Below are 23,409 nucleotides of genomic sequence, written 5' to 3' on the forward strand. Positions count from 1 at the left end.
TATATATATATATATATATATATATATATATATGTATATATATATATATATGTATATATATATATATATATATATATATATATATATATATATGTATATATATATATATATATATGAAAAAGTTTGGGAACCCCTCTCAGCCGGCATTATAATTGACTCTGCTTTCACAAAAAAAAATATAAAAGTGGTATGTCTTTAATTTACTAGGAACAGCTAAGTACCGGGACGTTTTCCAAACAAAGGTTTTTTGAAAAGCAGTATTTGGTTGTATGAAATAAAATAAAATGTGAAAAACTGGCTGTGCAAAAATATAGGAACCCTTGTGGTTTTGTTGATTTTAATGCCTGTAACAGCATGTAAAACTGATGACTTTAAACACAAAGTTGGTTGGATTATGTTGTTAAGCCTTGAACCTCATAGAAATGTCTGTTTAATCATGAGAAAATTTATTTTAGGTGCCTAAATGCAAGTTGCACTTCTCTTTGACTCTCTGCTGAAGTGAGACAGAATGGGATCATCAAAACAGCTCCCAAAAGATCTGAAAAACAAAGATTGTTCATTGTCATGGTTTAGGGGAAGGCTACAAGAAGCTTTCCCAAAGGTTTCAATTGTCAATTTCGACTGTAGGGAAAGTTGTCAGGAAATGGAAGGACCGGCATAGTGGCAGTTAAACCCAGGCATGGCAAACCAAGAAAAAAAACAGGAGCGGCATAGGTGGAGGATTGTGAGAATGGTTGCACACAACCCACAGATCACCTCCAAAGACCTGCAAGAAAATCTGGCTGCATATTGTGTATCTGTACATCGTTCAACAATTCAGCGCAATTTGCACCAAAACATCTGCTTTTTATAAAGACCAAATAACTTAATTTTTGTCTCATCAGTCCAAAGCATTTTCTTCCAATATGAATCTGGCTTGTCTAAATGAGCTTTTGCAAACTCCATGCAACTGCATCTGTGGCGTGGGCGCAGAAAGGGCTTCCTTCTCATCACCCGGCCATACAGATGTTTTGGTGCAAATTGCACTGAATTGTAGAACCATGTACAGATACACAATCTGCAGCCAGATGTTCTTGCAGGTCTTTGGAGCTGATCTTTGGGTTGTGTGCAACCATTCTCACAATCCGCCGCATATGCCGCTCTTGTACTTTTCTTGGTCTGCTAGACCTGGGTTTAACTGCAACTGTGCCTGTGTCCTTCCATTCCCTGACAACGTTCCTTACAATAGAAATTGACAATTGAAACCTTTTGGGAAAGCTTCTTGTAGCCTTCCCCTAAACCATGACAATGAATAATCTTTGTTTTTAAGATCTTTTGGGAGCTGTTTTGATGATCGCATTCTGTCTCACTTCTGCAGAGAGTCAAAGAGAAGTGGAACTTGCATTTAGGCACCTAAAATACCTTTTATCATGATTAAACAGACCTTTATATGAGGTTCAAGGCTTAACAACATAATCCAACCAATTTTGTGTTTAAAGTCCACAGTTTTACATGCTGTTACATGCATTAAAATCAGCAAGACCACAAGGGTTCCCATATTTTTGCACAGCCAGTTTTTCACATTTTATTTAATTTCATAAAACTAAATACTGCTTTTCAAAAAATCTTTGTTTGGAAAACATCCCAGTACTTAGCTGTTCCTGGTAAATTAAAGACATACCACTTTTATCTTTTTTGTGTGAAAGCAGAGTCAATTATAATGCCGGCTGAGAGGGGTTCCCAAACTTTTTCATATGACTGTATATATATATATATATATATATATATATATATATACACACAAAATTATTCGGCATTCATGTATATATGCATTATTATATCTTTTTATTATACTGACATGTTAATAACGTAATCTATCCAAGCCAAATTGATCTGTTAGGGGTAGGACTAGAAAAGTTTTTTTACTTCCTCCTACCCGCTTTCGAGCATGTAGAAAGTGTGTCTGTTTTTTTTATTCTATTTATTTTTTGCTTTTTGTTTGTTTTTTATTTATTCATCTATTAATATTCAAACTTGTTTTTTTTTATTGCTTGCATGTTCGAAATAAAGACAATCAATCAATCAAACCAGTCTGCCGATTCTCCTCTGACCTCTGACATTAACAAGGCATTTTCATCCACACAACTGCTGCTCACTGGATATTTTTTCTTTTTTTCGGACCATTCTCTGTAAACCCTAGAGATGGTTGTGCGTGAAAGTCCCAGTAGATCAGCAGTTTCTGAATTACTCAGACCAGCCCGTCTGGCACCATCAACCATGCAACATTCAAAGTCAATTAAACCCCCTTTCTGTTGCTCGGTTTGAACTCAAACAACTTGTCCTGTTCAGATCTACATCACTAAATGCATTGAGTTGCTGCCATGTGATTGATTCTTGATTCTGCTTTACTAGTCCCCTTCTCCTCAGAATATCGGTGGGAAAAATCCATCAAGAACAAAAAGTCCAAACAAAGAGACATTGCTCAACAAAGGAAAAAAACAGGTGGACTCCTTCTTGATAAGAGATGAGAATAGCAGGACTTGACAGGAAAAAAGACACGGTTGGTAGTAAAGAAAAATTGGACCACAATAGCCATTCAACATGACTTCCCTCTGTGCCAGTAGAGGAGACTTGGCAATGCATGATGCAGACGGTAGCTGAGGCCTACTCACGCGCCGGCGCGCGCAAATCTTTATTAATATCTCCCTGAAGATATGGCTGAAAAATTAAATGAAAACATCATCTCAAACTAGAGGTGCTCCTGTTTCCAGGGAATGTTCTTGTGATACTGTCAGTCCCTTACAGGCTTAGAAAACACTGTGAGAAGCAAGACCCAGAAGCTCCCCAGCTACCACTTAGCTTGTAAATAGTGCATAGAGTATATACATAGTGTGAAAATAGTTTGTTATTATTGTTTTTATATTTACTTAATGGTTTGTTTGAAAAAAAATTTGTGATACTTCCTCTTTTATTAGTATACATCCCATGAATCATCATATGTGGTCTGAAGTCTTCATTCAGTCTAATTTGCTAATGTTTTTTGAAAGTAGAGACAACATTTCTACCATAAAGCATCTGGACCAAATTTTATATTAGTCATGTTTTGTGCACTCCCCTACTGTGTTTTGGAAAATTTCCACTGCATTTTTGAAGCTAAGGCTTAGGAGAAGCAATTTCAAGAGCCAAAACAACTCAACAGGATGACTAAAGGTTCTTCTTTCACACAAATGTCCAGGTTTTTCAAAAATCGCAATACATTTTTCAGCATTTAAGCCAATTATTTTTATACACAATGGTCTAGGACATAAGTAGACCTCAGAAAACAAAGGCCTAATGTGTTCTGAACATTTCCATATAAAACACTTTGGTATAATTTATCTTCTTGCACATTTGAAATAGGTATTTATAGAAGTATGTAAAATCGGAGAAAATACCCCTAGACCTCAGAGGGTTTTAATATCTGGTTAGCTGTGATAACAAGCTCTACATTGCTGTCCAAGGCACAAAGAATGCTGGTGGTCATTCAGTCTCCGCCGCTACACCTCGGACAGTTGTTGCTCATTCACTCTGTTGCATTTGACATAAGTTTGGTTAGAGGGTTCTAGCCGTACTTGAGGGTGTAATGATCCTTTAACCTCTTGTAGTTCATATTTCTATTCTATTCTATCAATAATGAAGTCACCAAGTGAGGCACATCTCTGATTGTTTTTTTATGAACAATAATTTACACCTTACAAAATGAAATAATTTCATAATTAATTTGAACATTGAATGTTTGCATTTTCTGTACACTGCATTGAAAGACACACAGGCTTTACAATCATGCCGATCCTTAATTGTTCAAAAGGTTGACACATTCTATACATTTACAAAATATGACAGTTATTTGGTACAAAAGAACTATCACAGGATTAATCCCTTGTGTCCACATGTCAAATTGAAAATGTTAAAGTGACATTCAACACAAAATCTTTGAGCAATAAATACTGTCAAATGAGAAGATGGTTATGTAGTGTCGTTTTTTTTTTCTTTGGCAAATAACAGAAGCTGTGGTCAGCTGGATTTCATGGCATGTACAAAAATGTTAGAAATCAGGAGACTGTAAAATTTGCTTGTTACCCCGTGTCAGCCATCAAATAGGCCTCTCAATCAAATTATAATAATACAACATGAAGAGCACATCATTCACCACCAAAAAAGTTTCAATAACATTAAAAAACATTTTTAAAAACATGTGAAATGATCTCCAGACTAAAAGTGCATGTCATCTAAATCCAGTGTGTCATTTCATACACTTGTTTAGTGGTAACATTTATTATTTAAGAACTTTATATTTTCCCTTTGGATAATTAGGTAGCCTAAAAGATTGAGTGTATTCAAAGTATTAAATAAGCGTTCAGGGACCCCCTGTATTTTGCAGATTGGATTATGCTGGCCAGGGGTCCAGCTGCAGGGAATGGTGACAGCCACTTGGGTGCATATAGGATGTGCATATAGGATGTGCAGGCTGCATCGAATTAAACCTGCAGTGTGTAGAATCTTGGGTTTTATTTCCTAGCAGATTTTGTAGAAAGTAATTATAATATCCATAAGTACATTTAATTTAGTGCATAATAGCTGAAAAAAATGTTTTGAATAATTTTTTTTCCTTTAGAAAGGGTCTCATATATGTCCATATTTCTGCACATCTTGGACCAAGGCCTAGTGCCGCCATCTTGAAAGTGTCATAGTTGGAATGTCAGGTGCATTGTTTAAAGTTTAAAATTTAGAATTGTTCTTGTCCTTGAAGGCCACTGTAGCTTCTGTTATTATTCTAAAGGGGTGGGGTTACCCAGGGAGTGTTGCATTCTAGAACTTTGTAGAACTTTCTTGATGATGTCATATTACACACTGCACCTTTAAGCTGTAAATGCACATGAACAATAGGGAAACTTAACTCAGAGTTACACTTGCTACCACATTAATTGATATAACCTACCTTTAAATTCTCAAGTCCATTGTGGTTGGTATAACATTTCCATGTCAAATATTTATATAGCCCTAACTGCAATCATAAATAAACCCTGTTATTCAATTTATTAGTGGACATTGTTTTCTTTATTTACTATCTAATAACTACATCATTTGACATGTTTGTGTTTGACCAGCAAACTTAATGTGTAGTACAGCTGGGGTTAGTAGCAAGCGGAGAGCAGTCGGAGGAGGGGGAGAGGACACCACTTTCCAGTAAGACATGAGCTGCATTCCATTAGTAGTTGCACTTCCCCTCGTTCATTTACCCTCAGCCCTTGGTATGACGTAACAGCATACGTTGCACGGAGGGAACTTGGAGCGCGGAGGGAGAGTGGGCGGGGGAGGAGCGGGGGATTTAAATGGAACCCACTTGCCCTTGTAGTCGCAATGGACCGTCAGTTACATAGGTAGTTCTGAATGCAAATAATACAGAATTATAATATTCTGCTAAAGTAGCCTATTGCAGAATGCCATTTCCATAGCATAACAAACATTGAATTTCGACACTGTAACTCAGATTATCAAGACATTGTTACTTACACATGTAAATTGTTTGCTCCGACATATTTTCTTACTTATGTTAGTTTCAACCAAAAACATTTGTTTTAAATAGTCCTATAATTGGCAGCCATTGGTGTTATAGCATCAATGTGTAAACTGCAATACATTCACTGGATTGTTCCAAAGGAAATAGGATAGCCTAATTGAGGCGTTTTGGAATATATTTATATCCAGCGGGTGGCCGCAATGTCCCTAAAAGCATACAGTCTACAGGAAAATAAAAGGAGAAGAAGAAGAAGACGAACTGCAATGCACTGTGGGTGATATCCACCTCGGAGTGACCATAGATGTTCACTTGATCACTCAGCCCTCCGAGCGTCTATCTCACAAAGTTCACTTCAGTTTCCTGACAATTGGAACGACACTTAGTATGGCGGCGGGGATTCCCCCGAGGGCAAGTGCCTAGGGAAAGTGAACGAGGGCATGTTGAACAGGTATTGGAACGCAGTACAGTACATATCAGTGTGTTAGCCACTGAGCTAACCAAAGCTAACCCCATTCAAGGAAGTGGAAAGGCTTCTGCTCTGTGCTATAGGCCCGCTGAAGTAGCAGGGTGGAGCTTAGACCTGAGTCTTCTGTTTACAAAACAATACCAACAAATGTTACTACTATGTAAAATCCAGCCAGAGAGAGGAGGACTGTGCACATAAACACACCACCATATATTTAGTGGAGCAGAAGTGATCATTGAGAGGGATATTTTTGTGTGACTCAATCATTAATTTTTTCATTAAATGTTGCAGTCTGCCGTTAAAAATAAATAGAAATGCAAAAAGTCTCTGTTTGACATTCTGCCACACATCAGCGGTCAGTGGGGGAGCTGTTGAAATCCTTTATGTTCTCCTTTACCTTTAGAGATATCAGAGGTGATTTGTGTTAAAAAATTTAGATTTTTTAATTGCAGATTTTTTACTGTGTTGAGGTAGCCTGGAAATCCAGACCCTGATATCTTGAACGATAGAGGGTCTGGCGACGATCAATAGTAATTTCCAACTCAAGGGGCGGCTCCTACTCGCGCATTTCAAATGCCACTGCACGCAGTTGGATAGCACTACAACCAATCAGAGCGATGCACAAGGCGACGTAAGCCCCTTTCGTTTAGCGAACAGCTGTTAAACTGTTAAATTAAACGTTTGCCGTGGTCGGTCGGCAAAACAGAACATTCCACTTACTTGCTAATGAAAGATTTGAGTGCCGTCTTCCAAATCGTTAAGGGTCGAGGCTAAAGCAGTCTCAAACGCACACAACATATCCGCAGCCATCTCTGATGTTTACTATCACGGCTTCGACGTCGCATGCACGTCACTGTCGTCATCCGGTTACGTCCTCCCCAGAGTACCATATAAGGGGCTCTGGCGCGCCCGCCAGATTTCTGGCTTTCTTGATAAAGCTTCAACGGAGCGTGTCCAGACCAACACGCGCAGCAAATTTAATTTGCCAGCGCCTAGTGGCAGGTCTGGGAATGCCAGGCTAGTGTTGAGGGTGAATTACTCCCAGACTTTATACACTCTCCACCATTTTGCTATGCTTTGTACTTTATACCATGGACCTATTATAAGGTTGTGGCCCGGTCGCTATTAAACATGTGCAACTCTCAGAGATAGGAGAGAAAAGAGATGGCTCACTCCTTAGCTACCTCCATCATCAACTCTTGATAATCTGTTTTTAGTCCAGCTCTACGTCGTAGAAAACAGGCGCCATGACGTTGCACCCTTACTGTGAAGCCAAGCTGAATACTGCTTCTGTTCTCCATAATGGCTGAGGCTATAGTTATTATTTCATACTAATAAGATACCTTTGCAGTGGAGTATAACTTAAGCTGACTCACCTATTTTGATGATAATAATAAGACAAATGATTTTGTGAATAATTGGTGATTTAAACTATACTATTATTTATTGTATTATACACTTGGCTGTTTGTGTTGCGGGTCTTGGGTATAATTCCATGTTGAAAGGTATTTTACAAGGAAATGAACATATTACAACTTTCAAACTCGCCCATGCAGCCGAGGATGTTACAAAAACATACAGTATTAGGGGTTCTTGCCAACCCCACATGCAGCTCCAAACATGCATTAAAACACCAGTGTGTGGGCCTCTTTAGCACACACATTTATATGGCGCTTTAATCATTTGTTCCAGATTACTGAGATCAAAACTGTGGATGCAAAAAAAAAAACATTCACTGAGAAGTGAAAATCAAAAGACAAAATGTTATAGTTTGGAAATGATGTCACATTTCCTAATAGTTCTTTCTCTTAGTGCATATGGATAAGAATGGTGACAGTCATCAGTGTTACTGATTCACTGCTGTATTTCACCTCTTTTCCCCCATTTGATCAATGGGAGACCTTTGGGATGCGTTTCGCCACCCTTAAGCCACTCCTAGTTCCAGTCTGCAGGCTCCCTCCACCTTCCTGGGCCTGCTGGATCCTGAAGGCTTCTCTCAGGTTCTGAGCTCGTTCCTCCTTGCTCTGGATCTCCTCCACTACTCGACTAGGGAACCAGCCCTTTTCCCCATCATGAAGCCTTTCACCCATCATCCAGCCTGGAATACATAATACACCAGAGATTACAGGGAACAGCATATACAGTATAGCAGCAGACCCGGGTTAGAATCCAGCCCGGGTCGTTTTCTGCATGTCATACCCCTCTCTACCCCATTTCATCTCTGTCCCATAAACACTGTCCAATAAAGCAAAAATGACTTAAAATAATATTTAAAAAACAAAAGGGAAAAACAGCATATATAGCTGATTTATGGTTTTACATACCATCGTCTGTTCTCTCTAGGAGGTTCAAAACATCAGCCATCTCAATGGAGAGTTCATCTGGCTCCTGAGACGAGTAGGACTGAATACACTGCACCTGTGGAGAGTCTGATCCGTACTGACAGGTTAGGTTCATGTCACCATGTCTGTTCACTGATGTCTTCATGTTGGGCTGACCTTCTGTCTCACCTGCTTGGTTGGCACTAGTAGACATAAAACGTGTGCGGCGGTTTGGTGTGAGAGCACACACCCATCGCAGCTTATTACTCCTGTCCACAGGATGTCAGTGATTAGTAAGTCATTTTATATAAACTGAGTTCTTGTTTGGTATCTTCATCATTCTTAGGGCGGACAATTCAGACTGCCAGGTGCTATACAAATCCATACTTTAACATTTACACATTTTACATTCAGGCTTTATCTGTGTAACCAAAGTCTAATATATTTGGTTCAACTGTACCATAGAAAAACACAATTAGTAGTGGTACAATGTATTAGATTATTTACTGGATGTTAAACTGGATGTATAGCTAAAATGTGATTGTTCTCCAGATACTCACATACTGGTTGTCTTAAGCATGTAGCTGACTGGACGATCCTCTTGGTTCTCCAGCAGTTTTAGATTAAAGACATTGGCTAGTAGCTGACCCTGGTCCTCAAGGTCTTCAGTCCTCAACATGGCCCTAGTGCATGAGTCAAGAACCTGGAACTTGTCCCCACTGACAACAAATTGACTAAATTAGCATTCCCTGTTTTTCAGTGCAAACAACCATCTGAATTGTTTTTGAATGTAAACATACACTCAGTTGCCAGTTTATTAGGTACACATAGCTAAAACTGATGCCGTTTAATAAAACTGTTGTGCAGTGAATATTAAAGAGGTATTGATTCAACTGTACGGTCACTTTGTGAGGATTTAGTTTGGAGTGCTTGGATTATATTGTTTTCATCATGTTGTCCCTGATATTTTCTATCAGTGAGGATAAGCTTAATACCAAAAACAGCCTTCTGTAATGGGATCATTCAAATCTGAATTAAAAAGTTTTAAAGGCTTGAAACTCTATGTTTGAAAACTTGACATCTTGGACAAAAGGTTTTGTACTATTGAATTAAGACTTTATAGCATGAAAAAAAGATCAAATCACTCACTCCATCCACACATTACATCCTCCAAAATGATCAAAATTTAAATTTAACTAGGTGTACCTGATCAATTGGCCACTGGATGTCAAGAGACTGACAAAACAAGCTAGTGGTCAAAACAGCAGGATTCCACAGTTACAATACCTTAACAAATGCTTACCTAGAGTTGCGCTTGGTGACCAGCAGCAGATTGTTAAAAAGAAACAAGTACACTGGTTGGTAGAGCTTACGACTCCGCATGGTCCTAGTGCTCTTAGGCCCAGCCATGAGCTGCACTTCACCCTTCTTTAGCAGCCAGCGGGAGTGAGAAATGATGGGCACCGACTACAGAGGTTAAGAAAAGGTAAAAAGATAGGGGCATTAAGTAAGGTTGAATGTTTCCAATTTTCCAATAGAACCATACCTCACATTAGTGACGTGTTTTAATTGTAATAGATGTACAGTACATTTTTACTTCATTTTCATTTAACCTTTATTTATACTCGAGAGATCAATTGAGGGGTGACCCTCATTTACAATGATGTCGAGTCAAGTATTGATCACTTGAGCTGTGTATAATCCCTATGAACATCAGAAGGCCGGGGAACCTGCATTCAATTTCAAATAAGAATAATTTCTGATCAGGTAAAACATTGGTTATTCAGCTGAATGTCCAATACATATTTCTGTCTATATTACTACATGAGTGAATTGAGTAAGCGTGGTTTGTTAACATTCAGTTAACACCCAGCCATTCAGGATCTTTTGAACTATATGGAAAACAGTTTAATCACAAAGAACCAAACATAATTTAGTGATACACCTTTGGGAGGGCACTCCAAATAACTGAGTAAACTCTGTACACTCTTCAGTGTTAAAACCCCAAAACAATGGCATATTATCAAAAGTTATCTTCAGGATGGCTACTGTCTAGGTTGGGCGGTATCCAATTCTTGATGCATTTAAATCTTCCCAAAATTCTTACCGGGTACACGGTATTACCGTCCGGTAAAAGCTATTTCTACTTCAACTGAAGCCTATTGGTTTTAGTTTCTGGCCTAACAGTAGGGGAGAACGGGGTTATATGTCACACGGGTTGGTTGTGACAATCGTTATATCTCGGAACCATAAGGCGCTGCCTGTTAAATTTTGTTATGTAAATATCCAGAATTGGGATCAGAGGTCACCTACATATAGACTGCTGAATTTGAGTTGAGAGGACTGTTTGTGTTTTTCATGTCAAATTGAAAATATTTAGCTCCTCAGTATTTTTCTTCTAGGCTTTTACACAATGGGTTTATAACAAAACACTTGTTACCCTAAAAACGTGTGAAGGGTAAGCTATAGTTTAGATTGTTGTTAGCAAGCTAATTAGTTGTCAGATGGTTGTTGGCCTTGATAATAGCAAGAAATTCCAGTTGAAAATTGGTAAGGGATCAAATACTTATTTCCTCCACTGTAGATACTGGCCCTCAGCTCCATTCAGCATGTTGCTTTCATGATGTGGAAATCATCATGTCTTTATTTGTTGCCTCCATGGCCTGCGTGAACTTGAGATCTTTAAAAAAATTGGCCTCCACTGTATTCTGTTTTCATTTATTATGAATTAGTCTTGCGCAGGCTTCCTCAACTCTGCCACATATTCACACTTGCTACTGTCCTTCCAATAACTAGAGAAGGTCAAGTACAGTATGAGGGGTTGTGGGACCCTCTTTTGGTAATGCAATCCCTGCTTTGAATGATAAGCATAGGTAGGTAGGATTGGGATGGTCGTATAGCACTATATGTAACACACACACAAACACACACACACGTGTATGTTATGGTCCTGTCACACCAAGAACGTTGTAAAGAAAGCCCGTCAGCGTCTCTACCATCTCAGACAACTAAGGGCGTATTCACACCTGCTGTGTTTAATTCACCTGAAACTAACTCAGGTGCACTTTGTTGTGCATCTTTCACACACACACACACACACACACACACACACACACACACACACACACAGAAGTGAGAGATGAGAATACAGAACTCGCACTTGGGGGCGGACCGAACAAACGCTCTGAGACCCAGCTGAAGAGGTGGTCTCGGTGCGCTTCCAAACACACTCTGTTGTGGATCATTTGTGGTGTGAATTTGTCCGGACTCGATCGGACCAAAATGCAGGAAGCACTGTGCCTTTTCCTTCTTTTACTTTTTAATAAATCGCCGTCAGCTTCACACTAAGGGTTGTTGTCGCCATTGTTAAGAACATTAGATGTGGTTTGACTAGCCTGGTCCAACCAGACCATCGTACTTCATTTCATTTGTACAGAAGGTCTGGAAGTGCTGTAATTGGCAAACGTTCACTCACTTGGAGGCGGGTGTCTGTCGAAGTTTAAAACTATTGGATCTGCCCAGTGCCACTCTGGATTAGCCAACCAATCGCATCACGTTTGGTCGTCACGTGTGTCATGAGTCGGCTTTTGATGGTGCGTTCCAGTTAGACAGGGAACTCGGAAATTTCCGACTTCACTACATATTGTAGTCTATGAATCTACCGGTACCTGGCAACAGTAACTTGTTAGAGCCTAACGTTTAGTTATTTGGACGAGAAAGGTTGTAGGCGTCCATACTTTCGCGAGCAGATGCACTGGAACACAGACAGGTCGGAACTCGGAACTACCAAGTCGGAAATCTCCTTCTTCCGAGTATAAAGGAACGCAGCATTCAACTGAAACTGGAGCGCGACTTCGACGTCATCGTTCTCAGCCACTCGCTCTGTTCGCTGATTGGACGGCTGTAGATTCTCCGGAGAATCTGGGAAATGAGCTGTACACCCAGACTGACTACTGAAGGGAAAATGAAATTTGGCCGGAAGTAGGCGGGCAGGCGGAGCCAGGCTATGGTTTGACTGGGAGCCCCGAACAAATATATTTCATTTGATAGAGAGGGAGCGTTATTTGCTGATGGCACCGAATCACTAAACACGACCGCAGTATGGAATATCTCCATGATTGTTAACACTTTGGCAGTTATCACTTCCTGCTTCCTGCTTCTCTCCACCCCAGAATGTCTGTCCAGTGAATGAATGACCTCAGATCACGTGTCGTTTTGCTTCGTTGTGCTGGTTTACTTGCAAAAAAGGCCATATGAAAGTGGACTACACCAAACAAAAAAAAATTCTAAAAATTCTATTTGGTCTGGACCAAAGTGAACTAGCGGACTTTTCTGTTGTGAAAGACAAATTTTACCTTGGATTTAAAGTCCAGTGTTTTCTCAATGCTGATAAGCTCCTCAGTCCGACTCATTTTTCGCACCCCCTCGTTGCATTCTTTCACAATCTGAGGAAGACAATATACAACATTAATAAACACCATCATATCATATTATTTCCCCTTCTCAATATCTTATATTGGGTATTTTTGGGGGGACCACAAGGGTCCGGGAAACAGTTAGAAGGAGTGTCATAAGTTACTAAACTTATAAAGTAAAGATGGGCATTCAGATTTTTTTTTTTAGCTACTGCTTGAATTTGGAGAGCACGCTAATTTGACCTTCACCACAGTTTGACTGAAACAGGGCGGCTGGCAGGAACAACTGATAGAAACTCAGCCACAAATCTGTGAGTGACAGCTAGTCAGTCATTCTTTCTGAAGCTAACAAAGCTTTAAAGCAGCAATACTACTACTATGATATGGCTTTGTGTTACTTAAAGCATATTCTAACATTGACTTAACAACTTGAGTTTGTTGTTGAGTGAAGTCATTCTCCCCTGTGTGGTCAATGAGCATGCCAACATAACAATAGTCTTATCAGGTTGACAACATTGTTATATTCGCTTTACTGCCTGGCCAAACCCAACCTGGGCCCTCTGGACTGATGCGTACCTGCTCCAGTTGCTGATGTGCTTTGATAGCATTGGCTTCCCTCTCTGAGTTTTCCTCTGCTTTTTTCAGGATGTTCTGTGTAGAGAAACAAAGTCCAATCAAAAGGCCTTCACATAAAGCTTGCTTGGCTCCAAACACAAGTGTTTAAGATTCCGATTCAGACTTTATTCATCCCTAAGGGGACAATTCATTTGGAGGGAATTTATTAAGGACATGGGAGCTGGACTAATCTACTTTGACAGGAGTTCAAAAGATATGCAAGCTATGGCCGAGCAATAAAAACATCTTGATAGTGGATTGCAATAAAATTGCCATTGATAACGATGGTTTCATTTCATTTCATTTATTGTTTATTTAGCAGGGACAGTGCACAATATACAATTGAGCCAGATTATAGCCACATGGCTAATTTTCGTCTGTAGTCCCTGGACAGGAATTGGTGTTAAGCTAAAAACAAAAAGGATTAAAATGAATAATAATACAAGAATTTGATAATACAATTAAAAGGTGCCCAATGTGCAAATATAGGCTCACAATATTGCATGACCAAGAAGGCATATCTAGTTAAAAGAATACACCAAAACAAGATGTATAATAAAGTAAACATAAAACACCAAACATGAGATAAATTACTAAAAATGTTCACATCGCTGCCCTGTTTTTAGCCATTTCTTGAGACCTGATTTAAAACTACTGAGTGTGTTGCTTTGCCTAATACCTACAGGAATACTGTTCCATAGCCCTGTTGTTTTTACAGAAAAGGCACTTTGACCAAAAGTGGTCCTTCTAAACACACTTAATGAGTCCCCTCTAGATGATGCTCTTGTGTTGTTTTCTGCTCTACTCAGACTCACAAATTTCTTAAGAGGGGGGGGAGCAAGATCATTTACAATTTTAAAAAATAAACAGCAGTTTGAAAAAGAAATAAAATTGTCCAGACTAAATAAACCATACTTCTGTATGATGGGACAGTGATGGTATAAATTAGATTTTTTGTCCAGAATTTTAAGAGCCTTTTTATAGGATTTGCGAATCAGTGACAGGGCAGTTGTATTTGCTTGGGACCAGGTGGTCAAGCAATATGAGATGTGAGTTAAAATCATTGAGTGGAAGTAAAGTTTCGCTGCCTCTGTGGTCAACTGATTCCTTATTATCTTAAAATGTACGAGGTTCATTTTAACTCGACCATTGACCTTTTTAATATGTTTTTTAAAACTTAAATGGGAGTCAACAATGACCCCTAAGTATTTAAAATCCTCTACTACCTTGAGCCTTTCTCCCTTAACAAATATGTCTGGCTCTTGAGTGGTCTTTTTGCGTATAGTGAAATACATGCAAACTGTTTTTGACGTATTAAGTGTCAAACAAGAATTATCCAACCAGTCCGCTATCTTACTCAATGCTGCATTGAGTTTGTATGCTGCGTGTTGTTTTGTTTTTGCATATGCGTATATCACTGTGTCATCAGCATACATTTGAATATTTACATCAAGACAAACTAAGGGAAGATCATTTATATACATACTGAACAATAGAGGGCCCAAAATGGAACCCTGGGGAACCCCTATTGAGCATGTATTTTCAGTGGACAGTATATCATTAATTCTGGTGCAATTCTTCCTACCTGATAGATATGATGAAAACCATTTAATTGTGTCAGTAGAGATGTTATGTGAAGACAGTTTAGAAACTAAAACATTATGGTTTACAGTGTCAAAAGCTTTTTTCAAATCCAGGAAAATTGCTCCAACTACTCCACCCTTATCTAAATTGGATTTCAATTCTTCCACAAAGTAGCAAAGAGCAGTATCTGTGGAGTGATTTGCCCTGAATCCAAATTGCATTGCATGCAGGGGAGCATGGCACAAATTAAGATGTTTGGTGAGTTGTTGTGTGACAACCCTCTCAGCTACCTTAGAAATAATAGGGAGAATACTTATAGGCCTGTAGTTTGCCACGTCAGTTGTCTCCCCGGCTTTGCAAATCGGAATTATCACTGCTTTTTTCCAAGCATCAGGAAACAGGCACTGTTTGATGGACATGTTTACAAGATGCGTAATGGGTTCGCAAAGCGCATTTGCATTATTCTTAAACGAGGAGGAATCAAAACCATAAATATCTTGGGCCTTAGACCCTTTAAGATTAGTTAAAATTTTATATATCTCTTCTTCATTTACCTCTTGAAGATTAAAAACTGGATGTTCATAGTTAAGTGTGGAGATAAGTACATTCCGATGACCAAAAGTTTTTGCTAATTGCTCAACTGACTCCTTAAAGAAGGTGTTAAAAGCCAGTGCAATTTCTCTATCATCACTTGAGATACTTCCATTAATATTTAGCTCAAGTGCATGGTTTCCTTTTGGCTGTTTTCTGGCCATTGTATTAAGGTGTTTCCATATCTGTTGGCCATTACCTCTTGCCTGGTTAATAAGGCCAATGAAATAATTTGCTTTAGATTTCCGGAGCATGCTTGTTACTTTATTCCTCAGCCCTTTAAATATCCTATAATCACTATTCAATTTACTTTTTAGGGCAGTTTTAAGTGCATGATCCCTTTTCCTCATTAGGCTCCATAACTCATCATTTAACCAAGGTAGATTAGCTTTTTTATGCCCATGTATACATTTCTTAACAAATGTATCCTTCACACCACTAATAATGCTAGAGAAGAGTGTGCACTTGTCATTTAAAGAAATGTCATCATTTTTAAAATCACACCAATCTAATAGTTTTAACTGTCCCTCGAACAAGTGCATATCCTTCCTAGGTATTTTGTATGAAATCTTTTTACTTTCATGTTTGTAAATAAACCTTTTCTTTGTCAGTTTCCGACATACCAACACTAGATTATGGTCTGAAATACCAGTAATGAAGTTATATGATACAGTGATCCTCTCTGGTCGATTGCAGAATATCAAGTCAATCTGTGTATTAGAACACTGTGTAATTCGAGTCGGCCCATTAACCATTTGGGACAGATTATGTTTACCAGTGATATCCTTAAGTTTCCTCCTGTCTGGTTAACTTTGGTTATACTGTAGCTTACCTAAGAGACACAGCAGATATAAAAACAGCCAGTCAAACTGCAGTTTTTGCATCATGCGTCAAAGTACACACACATTTCCTACTGCACACACTGGTTTGAGCTAGCAGCAGTGAGGAAAGAGGGTTAGACTTTAGTGAGTGGGAAAAGAAAAATTAATGGAACAACAGAGGGCCACGAAAGCAGCCATGTTGAAAGTGAACTGACATTATCCTCCGAAGGTGAGGAAGTTGTTGACAGAAAAAAAGATAACAGGACATCTATATATGGAAGTTTCATCTGAAAAGTGATTTAGTACAGATTAAGGCCGTGTGCAAACTATGTTGTTGGTCGGTGCATTCGTTAGCAGTGTGAGTGGAGCTGTGCCAACACAGCAACACACTGCTAAACGCTCACACTGCTCAAACCAGCGCTAAGACGTTGGACTAAACGCGTTGTTATATCGTCACACTGTCTGTACGGTGGCTGGGTTGCTTTCTTTCAGATGATTAAAGGATTAGTTGTCTTCCGAAAGCAAATGGTCAGAATCTGTGCTTCAACACTTAACATATCCAAAGCACGTAGAAGTCACAGCTTTTAGTTTGATTTTAATTATGTTTAACAAGTTACAAAGCAAACTTGAATGACCTTGAATTGTTTTATTGAGGCAGATAAAGCATGTTTGTCAGGTTGATTGTTAACATTACAATGTCATTCAATATAATTTTTTCAACAAAACAAAGTTAATAAACTATATTCTATAGTTTAACTTATTTCTTCAGGCTTCAGATTGCGTTAAATATCGATCAATATGTAAAAAAAATCACCCAGCCTTTATTCAATCTCACTTGTGAATCTTTTCATTTTGCTGGACAGTATCTACTTGTATTGACTCTGAATGAATGTTGGACAAACGGACCTGTACGAGCAGCTTGAGCCTGGTGATCCTCTGGAAAGGAAGGATGAGGAAGGAAGTGAAGGAGAGGCCTCTGACACGGGGATGCTTCTCCAGTGCTGCCATGGCCTCACGAAACGCCCCGTTCCCCTCTCTGGACAAGAAGGTACACATAATAAAAAATAGAAAAGTTAAATTAAATACAAAACAAAGCTTCATCACACGCACACACGCACACACACACACACACACACACACACACACACACACACACACACACACACACACACACAAACACACACACACAGTTGTATTAAGGGCTCATTTATTACATGTACAGTATAATACATTTCATTTAGAATTAATTGAAGATGGCAGCATGTTAGTCTTTGTTTGTCTGTGTCCTACAGTTTTTAAGTGATTTTTTACTCTAAATTTTATTCTACAATCCTTATTTTAAATGTACACTTTTGCACTTTGGATGTAACAGTACAAACTGACTTTAGGTGATTTGAAAATACTAGTTTACATTTCACACGGCTCATGTGGTCTGCTACCTGCTTGAGGCCCTGAGTGAGCTAACTACCTGCTGGAGGCCCTGAGTGAGCAAACTACCTGCTGGAGGCCCGGAGTGAGCTAACTACCTGCTGGAGGCCCGGAGTGAGCTGACTACCTGCTGGAGGCCCTGGGTGAGCCGAGGCTAGCTACCTGCTGAGTGAGCCGAGGCTAGCTACCTGCTGAGTGAGCCGATGCTAGCTACCTGCTGAGTGAGCCGATGCTAGCTACCTGCTGGGTGAGCCGATGCTAGCTACCTGCTGGGTGAGCCGATGCTAGCTACCTGCTGGGTGAGCCAATGCTAGCTGCCTGCTGAGTGAGCCAATGCTAGCTACCTGCTGAGTGAGCCGATGCTAGCTACCTGCTGGATGCCCTGAGTGAGCTGATGCTAGCTACCTGCTGGATGCCCTGAGTGAGCTGATGCTAGCTACCTGCAGTCCTAAGGGCTAATATTCTGAGCTCAAGTTGCTACCTGCTGAGAGTACAAAACTGAAGTGGTTTATGCAGGCATGCGGCATGTCCTCTCCTGACTGCTTGTTTCATCCTACCATCCTATCTGTCCTGGTTCTCACACACTACACACACGTGTGCTGGCTCTGCATGCGCCTGGTTCACTTTAGCAGTCACTGATTCCAAAATCCACATATTTGTTACATACAGTGAAAATGAAGCTAATCTTAGCCTTTCTTAGCCTGATGACTTTCATTGCCTATGTGGATATTGGGCCTTGCTCAGCAAGTGAGGCTGACAATGTACTAGTTCCTCCTCTAGACTGTTCACATAGGGATACACTCTCTGTCCCACTCAAATAGAAAGTTATTATACCTGTGCACTTATCCCTATGCTCATTTAATGAAGTGAATTTCCTCCGCCTTTTCATTCTGAAAGACTGGTTTAATATCTCTGTAAATTCACTCCCTGGTTTTGTAAGCTCTTTACATTCAAAAAATGAAAGGCCTATGTCAGGCAGGTCAACTAGGCATAGACTCATGGTCATGCTGCTGTTACTTATATCTGGAAATGTTCAGCCAAATCCTGGCCCTGATATGCCTCAGCAATGTGACACACCTGCAGACTTTAAATCTAGGTCAGGCCTTGGTATCATTCATCTTAATGTGCGGAGTTTAATCTCCAAATTGGACATGGTAAGGATTTGGGTTAATTCAACTGATGCTGATATTGTTGTTTTATCTGAAACTTGGTTAACTAAATCTGTTCATGATAAGGATATATTCATTGATGGATATAATGTTTTTCGAGCTGACCGCCCTAATAAGGGGGGTGGTGTTGCTATTTACACCAAACGAAAATTGAATGTTAATTTAGTGCTCACTGAATCCCTCAGTAAACAATTTGAGCTCCTGGCCTTAAATTTTGAAGTTACGAAAGACCATCATATCATGATAGTTGGTTGTTACAGACCTCCATCTGCAGTAGGTAATTCATTGTCCACACTGGTGAAAAGTCTGTCACAATTGCAGTATAATGAAATTGTTGTGGTTGGTGATCTTAACTGGGATTGGTTGACGCCAGTGTCTGATGCATTTAAAGCACAGTGTGATTCTTTAAATCTGAGAACTCTTTCCGATTAATAAAGAAGCTCTTAAACTTGATTATACACCTCTCCCACTCAAAGTGGTGACAGATCATCTGAGTTACCTTGGGGTATGTTTTACCAGAAATTTTAAAAACCTATTTAAATCGAACTTCCTCAAATTATTGGATCAGGCGAAGCAAATATTATCGAAGTGGTCTCCTCTGGTTTTTTCTCTCATAGGTAGAATAAATTCAATTAAAATGACATTACTCCCAAAGTTCCTATATCTATTCCAATGTCTCCCCATCTTTCTCCCCAAATCCTTTTTTCAGGCCCTTGACTCTTCAATGATAAATTATATTTGGAATGGTAAACACCCTCGGTTACGGAAAGCTTTTCTTCAAAGACCCAAACAAACAGGTGGAATGGCCCTCCCTAATTTCCAATACTATTGCTGGGCTGCTAATATCCGTTCTTTAGTGTATTGGGTGCATTTTCACCTTGACGACTCAGCCCCAGTCTGGGTAACAATGGAGTCCAGCGCTATTAGCCCATTGTCTCTATCTGCCCTCTTAAAGGCCTACTTCACCGGTTTGAATATGAAGGTGTATTGAATTCTGAGATCCTATGTAGTATAAATGTGCAATTTCTTTTTAAATTGGTTCATCCTAGCCTGAGAAAAGGCAGAAAGAGTTTTTTTTTTAACCCTATATTAATCTTACTGTGACATCACAGTAAGATAAATATAGGGTTAAAAAAAAAATTACTTTGTAAATATTACTGTGATGTCACAGTAGGAGAAATCACAGTAATATTTACAAAGTAAGGTTTTTTTTTAACCCTATATTTATCTTACTGTGATGTCACAGTAAGATTAATATAGGGTTAAAAAAACACTCTTTCTGCCTTTTCTCAGGCTAGGATGAACCAATTTCAATTTGTTTTGCACATTTATACTACATAGGATCTCAGAATTCAATACACCTTCATATTCAAACCGGTGAAGTAGGCCTTTAAGCACCGCACTTCCACTCTCTTCGGCTATTCCCAACAGTAGTCCCGTGATTAAGCACTCCCTTCGAATCTGGACCCAATTTAGGAAGAATTTTGGAATGCAGAATCTTTCACTTTTCAGCCCAATTGCAGCTAATCATTTGTTTACTCCCTCGACAGTGGATGGTGCATTCAAGATCTGGCATAAAAAAGGCTTAAAATGCATCGGTGATTTATTTATTAATGATCTATTTGCTAGTTTTTCTCAATTGACAAAACATTTTGGTAAAGTTAATTCCCCAATTCCCTTATAAACCGCCAGCCAATCATGTCGATTTGTTTCTTTCTGTAAACCCCACATTAAAAGGCTCAATTTCTGTGTTTTTCAACCTTATTTCGAAGTTGCATAGCCCCTCTTTAGCAGCTATAAGAACCCTGTGGGAGCAGGACCTAGGTTCTGCCTTCACAGATCACATGTGGGATTCAGTCCTGGATCGGATACACTCTACCTCCATGTGCGCCCGACATGCTCTTGTGCAATTTAAAGTAGTACATCGTATCCACATATCTAAAACTAAATTAGCTTGTATGTTCCCCGATGTAGACCCGACCTGTGATAGCTGTAAGAGCGCACCGGCATCACTCTTTCACATGTACTGGTTGTGTCCCACCTTGACTGAGTTCTGGACATCAGTTTTGCAAACAATTTCTGAAGTACTTCAGCATCAAATTGAGCCAAACCCTTTCACTGCAATTTTTGGCATCGCTCCCAATTCAGGCTTGCCTAAAGTGAAGCTAAAGGTACTGGCCTTCACCTCTTTACTTGCTCGTAGGGTTATCTTACTTAAATGGAAAGATCCTGCTCCTCCTTCCCACTCACATTGGATTAGAGACATTATGTCATGTATGAATCTGGAGAAAATTCGTTGCACTACTGAGGGATTTGAGACTAAATTTCATAAAATATGGCGCCCCTTCCTAAACTATTTTAAGAAACCGACCACAATAATTGAAGAGTACCCCTCCCCTCTTTTATTTGATTTTATTTATTTATTTATTTTTCACATTGATTGTTTATTTTTGTTTCTTGTAGCGTGTATTTTGTTTATGTCATTTTTAACATTGTGTATTGTTTTTTGTGCTGATTTTTTGATGCAGGATTGTTTGTAGTTGGGGGTGGGATATGGGTGGGGTGTGTTCGGGGGAAGAAAAAAGGGGAAAAAACGTAATCATTGTACTGTAATTGCTTCGCAAATCTTTTGTTGAATAAAAAAACCTTTGAAAGAAGAGACCAATAGCTCCAAACCCTCTAACAGCCGTTTTTGGCATTCAATGTGAGGGTGAGCAGCTGAAGAGTGGGAAAGCAACTGGGCCAGATAACATCCCGGCAGAAGCCCTAAAGGCAGACGTTGGTACCACGGTGAGCCTGCTGCATCCACTCTTCAAAAGGATCTGGGAAGAAGAAGAGATACCATCGGACTGGAAAGAAGGCCTTATTAGCAAGCTCCCAAAGAAAGGAGACCTGGGAAACAACAACAACTATAGAGGGATCACCCTACTCTCTGTGCCAGGAAAAGTGCTAAATAGAGTCATCCTGGACAGAATGAAGGATGCAGTTGACCACCAACTGAGGGACGAGCAAGCAGGATTTAGAAAGAATAGGTCCTGTGTCGACCAGATTGCCACTCTTCGCATTATCATAGAGCAGTCACTAGAGTGGAACTCCCCACTCTATGTCAACTTTGTCGACTACGAGAAGGCATTCGACAGTGTACATAGAGAGACTGCATGGAAGTTATTGAGACACCATGGAGTGCCCACTAAGCTAGTGAACATCATTAAAAACAGCTATTCTGGAATGACCTGTAGAGTGATACATGATGGACAGCTCACAGAACAGTTCCAGATCAAGACTGGGGTCAGACAGGGTTGTCTTCTATCCCCATTCCTGTTTTTACTAGCCATTGACTGGATCATGAGAACAACAACAGAACAAAGGAAGAACGGAATCCGATGGACATTATAGACACAACTGGATGACTTACATTTCGCAGATGACCTGGCACTACTGTCACATAGCTACCACCAGATGCAAGACAAGATCAATACACTCACAGAGACTTCCTCACAAGTAGGACTTAACATCCATAAGGGTAAAACAAAAAACATACGGATAAATACAACTAGTACCGAACCGATCACCCTTGGTGACACCATGTTAGAAGAGGTAGAGTCCTTCACCTACTTGGGGAGTATCATCAGCAGTCAGGGTGGTACAGATGCAGATGTAAAAGCTAGGATAGGTAAGGCAAGGACATCATTTCTACTTCTCAAGAACATCTGGAACTCTAGAGAGATACGGGAAACAACTAAAATCAGAATCTTTAACTCCAACGTAAAATCCGTCCTGCTCTATGGAGCAGAGACATGGAGAATCAATAAGATCACAATAAATAAAGTGCAAACCTTCAAAAACAAATGTATCAGAAGAATACTGAAAATCTACTGGCCGAACAAGATCAGCAACAACGATCTGTGGACAAGAACAAAACAACCCCCAGCAGCAGACGAAATTGGACGAAGAAGATGGAGATGGATCAGGCACACATTACGCAAACCACAACCAAGCACCACCAGACAAGCTCTGACCTGGAACCCTCAAGGGAAGAGAAGCAGAGGACGTCCTAAAAACACCTGGCGCCGGGACCTCCAGGCAGACACCAAGAGACTGGGAGGCACCAGGTCGCAGATAGAAAAGAACGCCAGTGACCGTGAACTCTGGAGGTCCCTTGTCGACGGCCTATACCCCAGTAGGGGTGTAAGGCGTAAGTAAGTAAGTAACTAAGATTATTTAATGGGCAGGCTGCTTTATTGTGCTTTACTGTGAATATGTATATGGATATGTGTATTATTCTTTTTAATTGTACTCTGGCATTCACTTGTCTGACTGTGGCTGCTAATTTAGATGTGCTTTGTTCTGTATGTTATGTGTGTTTGTATGCACTCTGTTCTTCAAACTGAAAACTACAATACAAATATTTAAAATAAATTACATTTAAACTGAATTCCGTTTGTCTTCCATTTGATTTT

At 39.7% G+C, this 23,409-nt stretch overlaps 1 protein-coding gene across 3 annotated transcripts in view; it reads right to left on the bottom strand.

Annotated features, from left to right (window-relative positions):
• Positions 1-3,557: 3,557 nt before the first annotated feature.
• ngef (neuronal guanine nucleotide exchange factor) overlaps positions 3,558-23,409 on the bottom strand; it is a 56,513-nt gene continuing 36,661 nt past the window's right edge. For 2 of the 3 annotated variants that reach the window (XM_080053626.1, XM_080053625.1), the window contains 8 exons: positions 17,259-17,388; positions 13,318-13,392; positions 12,682-12,771; positions 9,630-9,793; positions 8,887-9,045; positions 8,516-8,595; positions 8,330-8,434; positions 3,558-8,103 (listed from right to left, as the gene is read on the bottom strand). In XM_080053626.1, the coding sequence (XP_079909752.1) occupies positions 7,895-8,103; positions 8,330-8,434; positions 8,516-8,595; positions 8,887-9,045; positions 9,630-9,793; positions 12,682-12,771; positions 13,318-13,392; positions 17,259-17,388 (1,012 nt within the window). In that variant the 3' untranslated portion in view covers positions 3,558-7,894. The remainder of the gene's footprint in view (positions 8,104-8,329; positions 8,435-8,515; positions 8,596-8,886; positions 9,046-9,629; positions 9,794-12,681; positions 12,772-13,317; positions 13,393-17,258; positions 17,389-23,409) is intronic. The other variant, XM_080053627.1, reaches the window with a different exon arrangement.

Source organism: Ammodytes marinus (genome assembly GCF_949987685.1).
Source record: "Ammodytes marinus genome assembly, chromosome: 3".
Taxonomy (NCBI): Eukaryota; Metazoa; Chordata; class Actinopteri; order Uranoscopiformes; family Ammodytidae; genus Ammodytes; species Ammodytes marinus.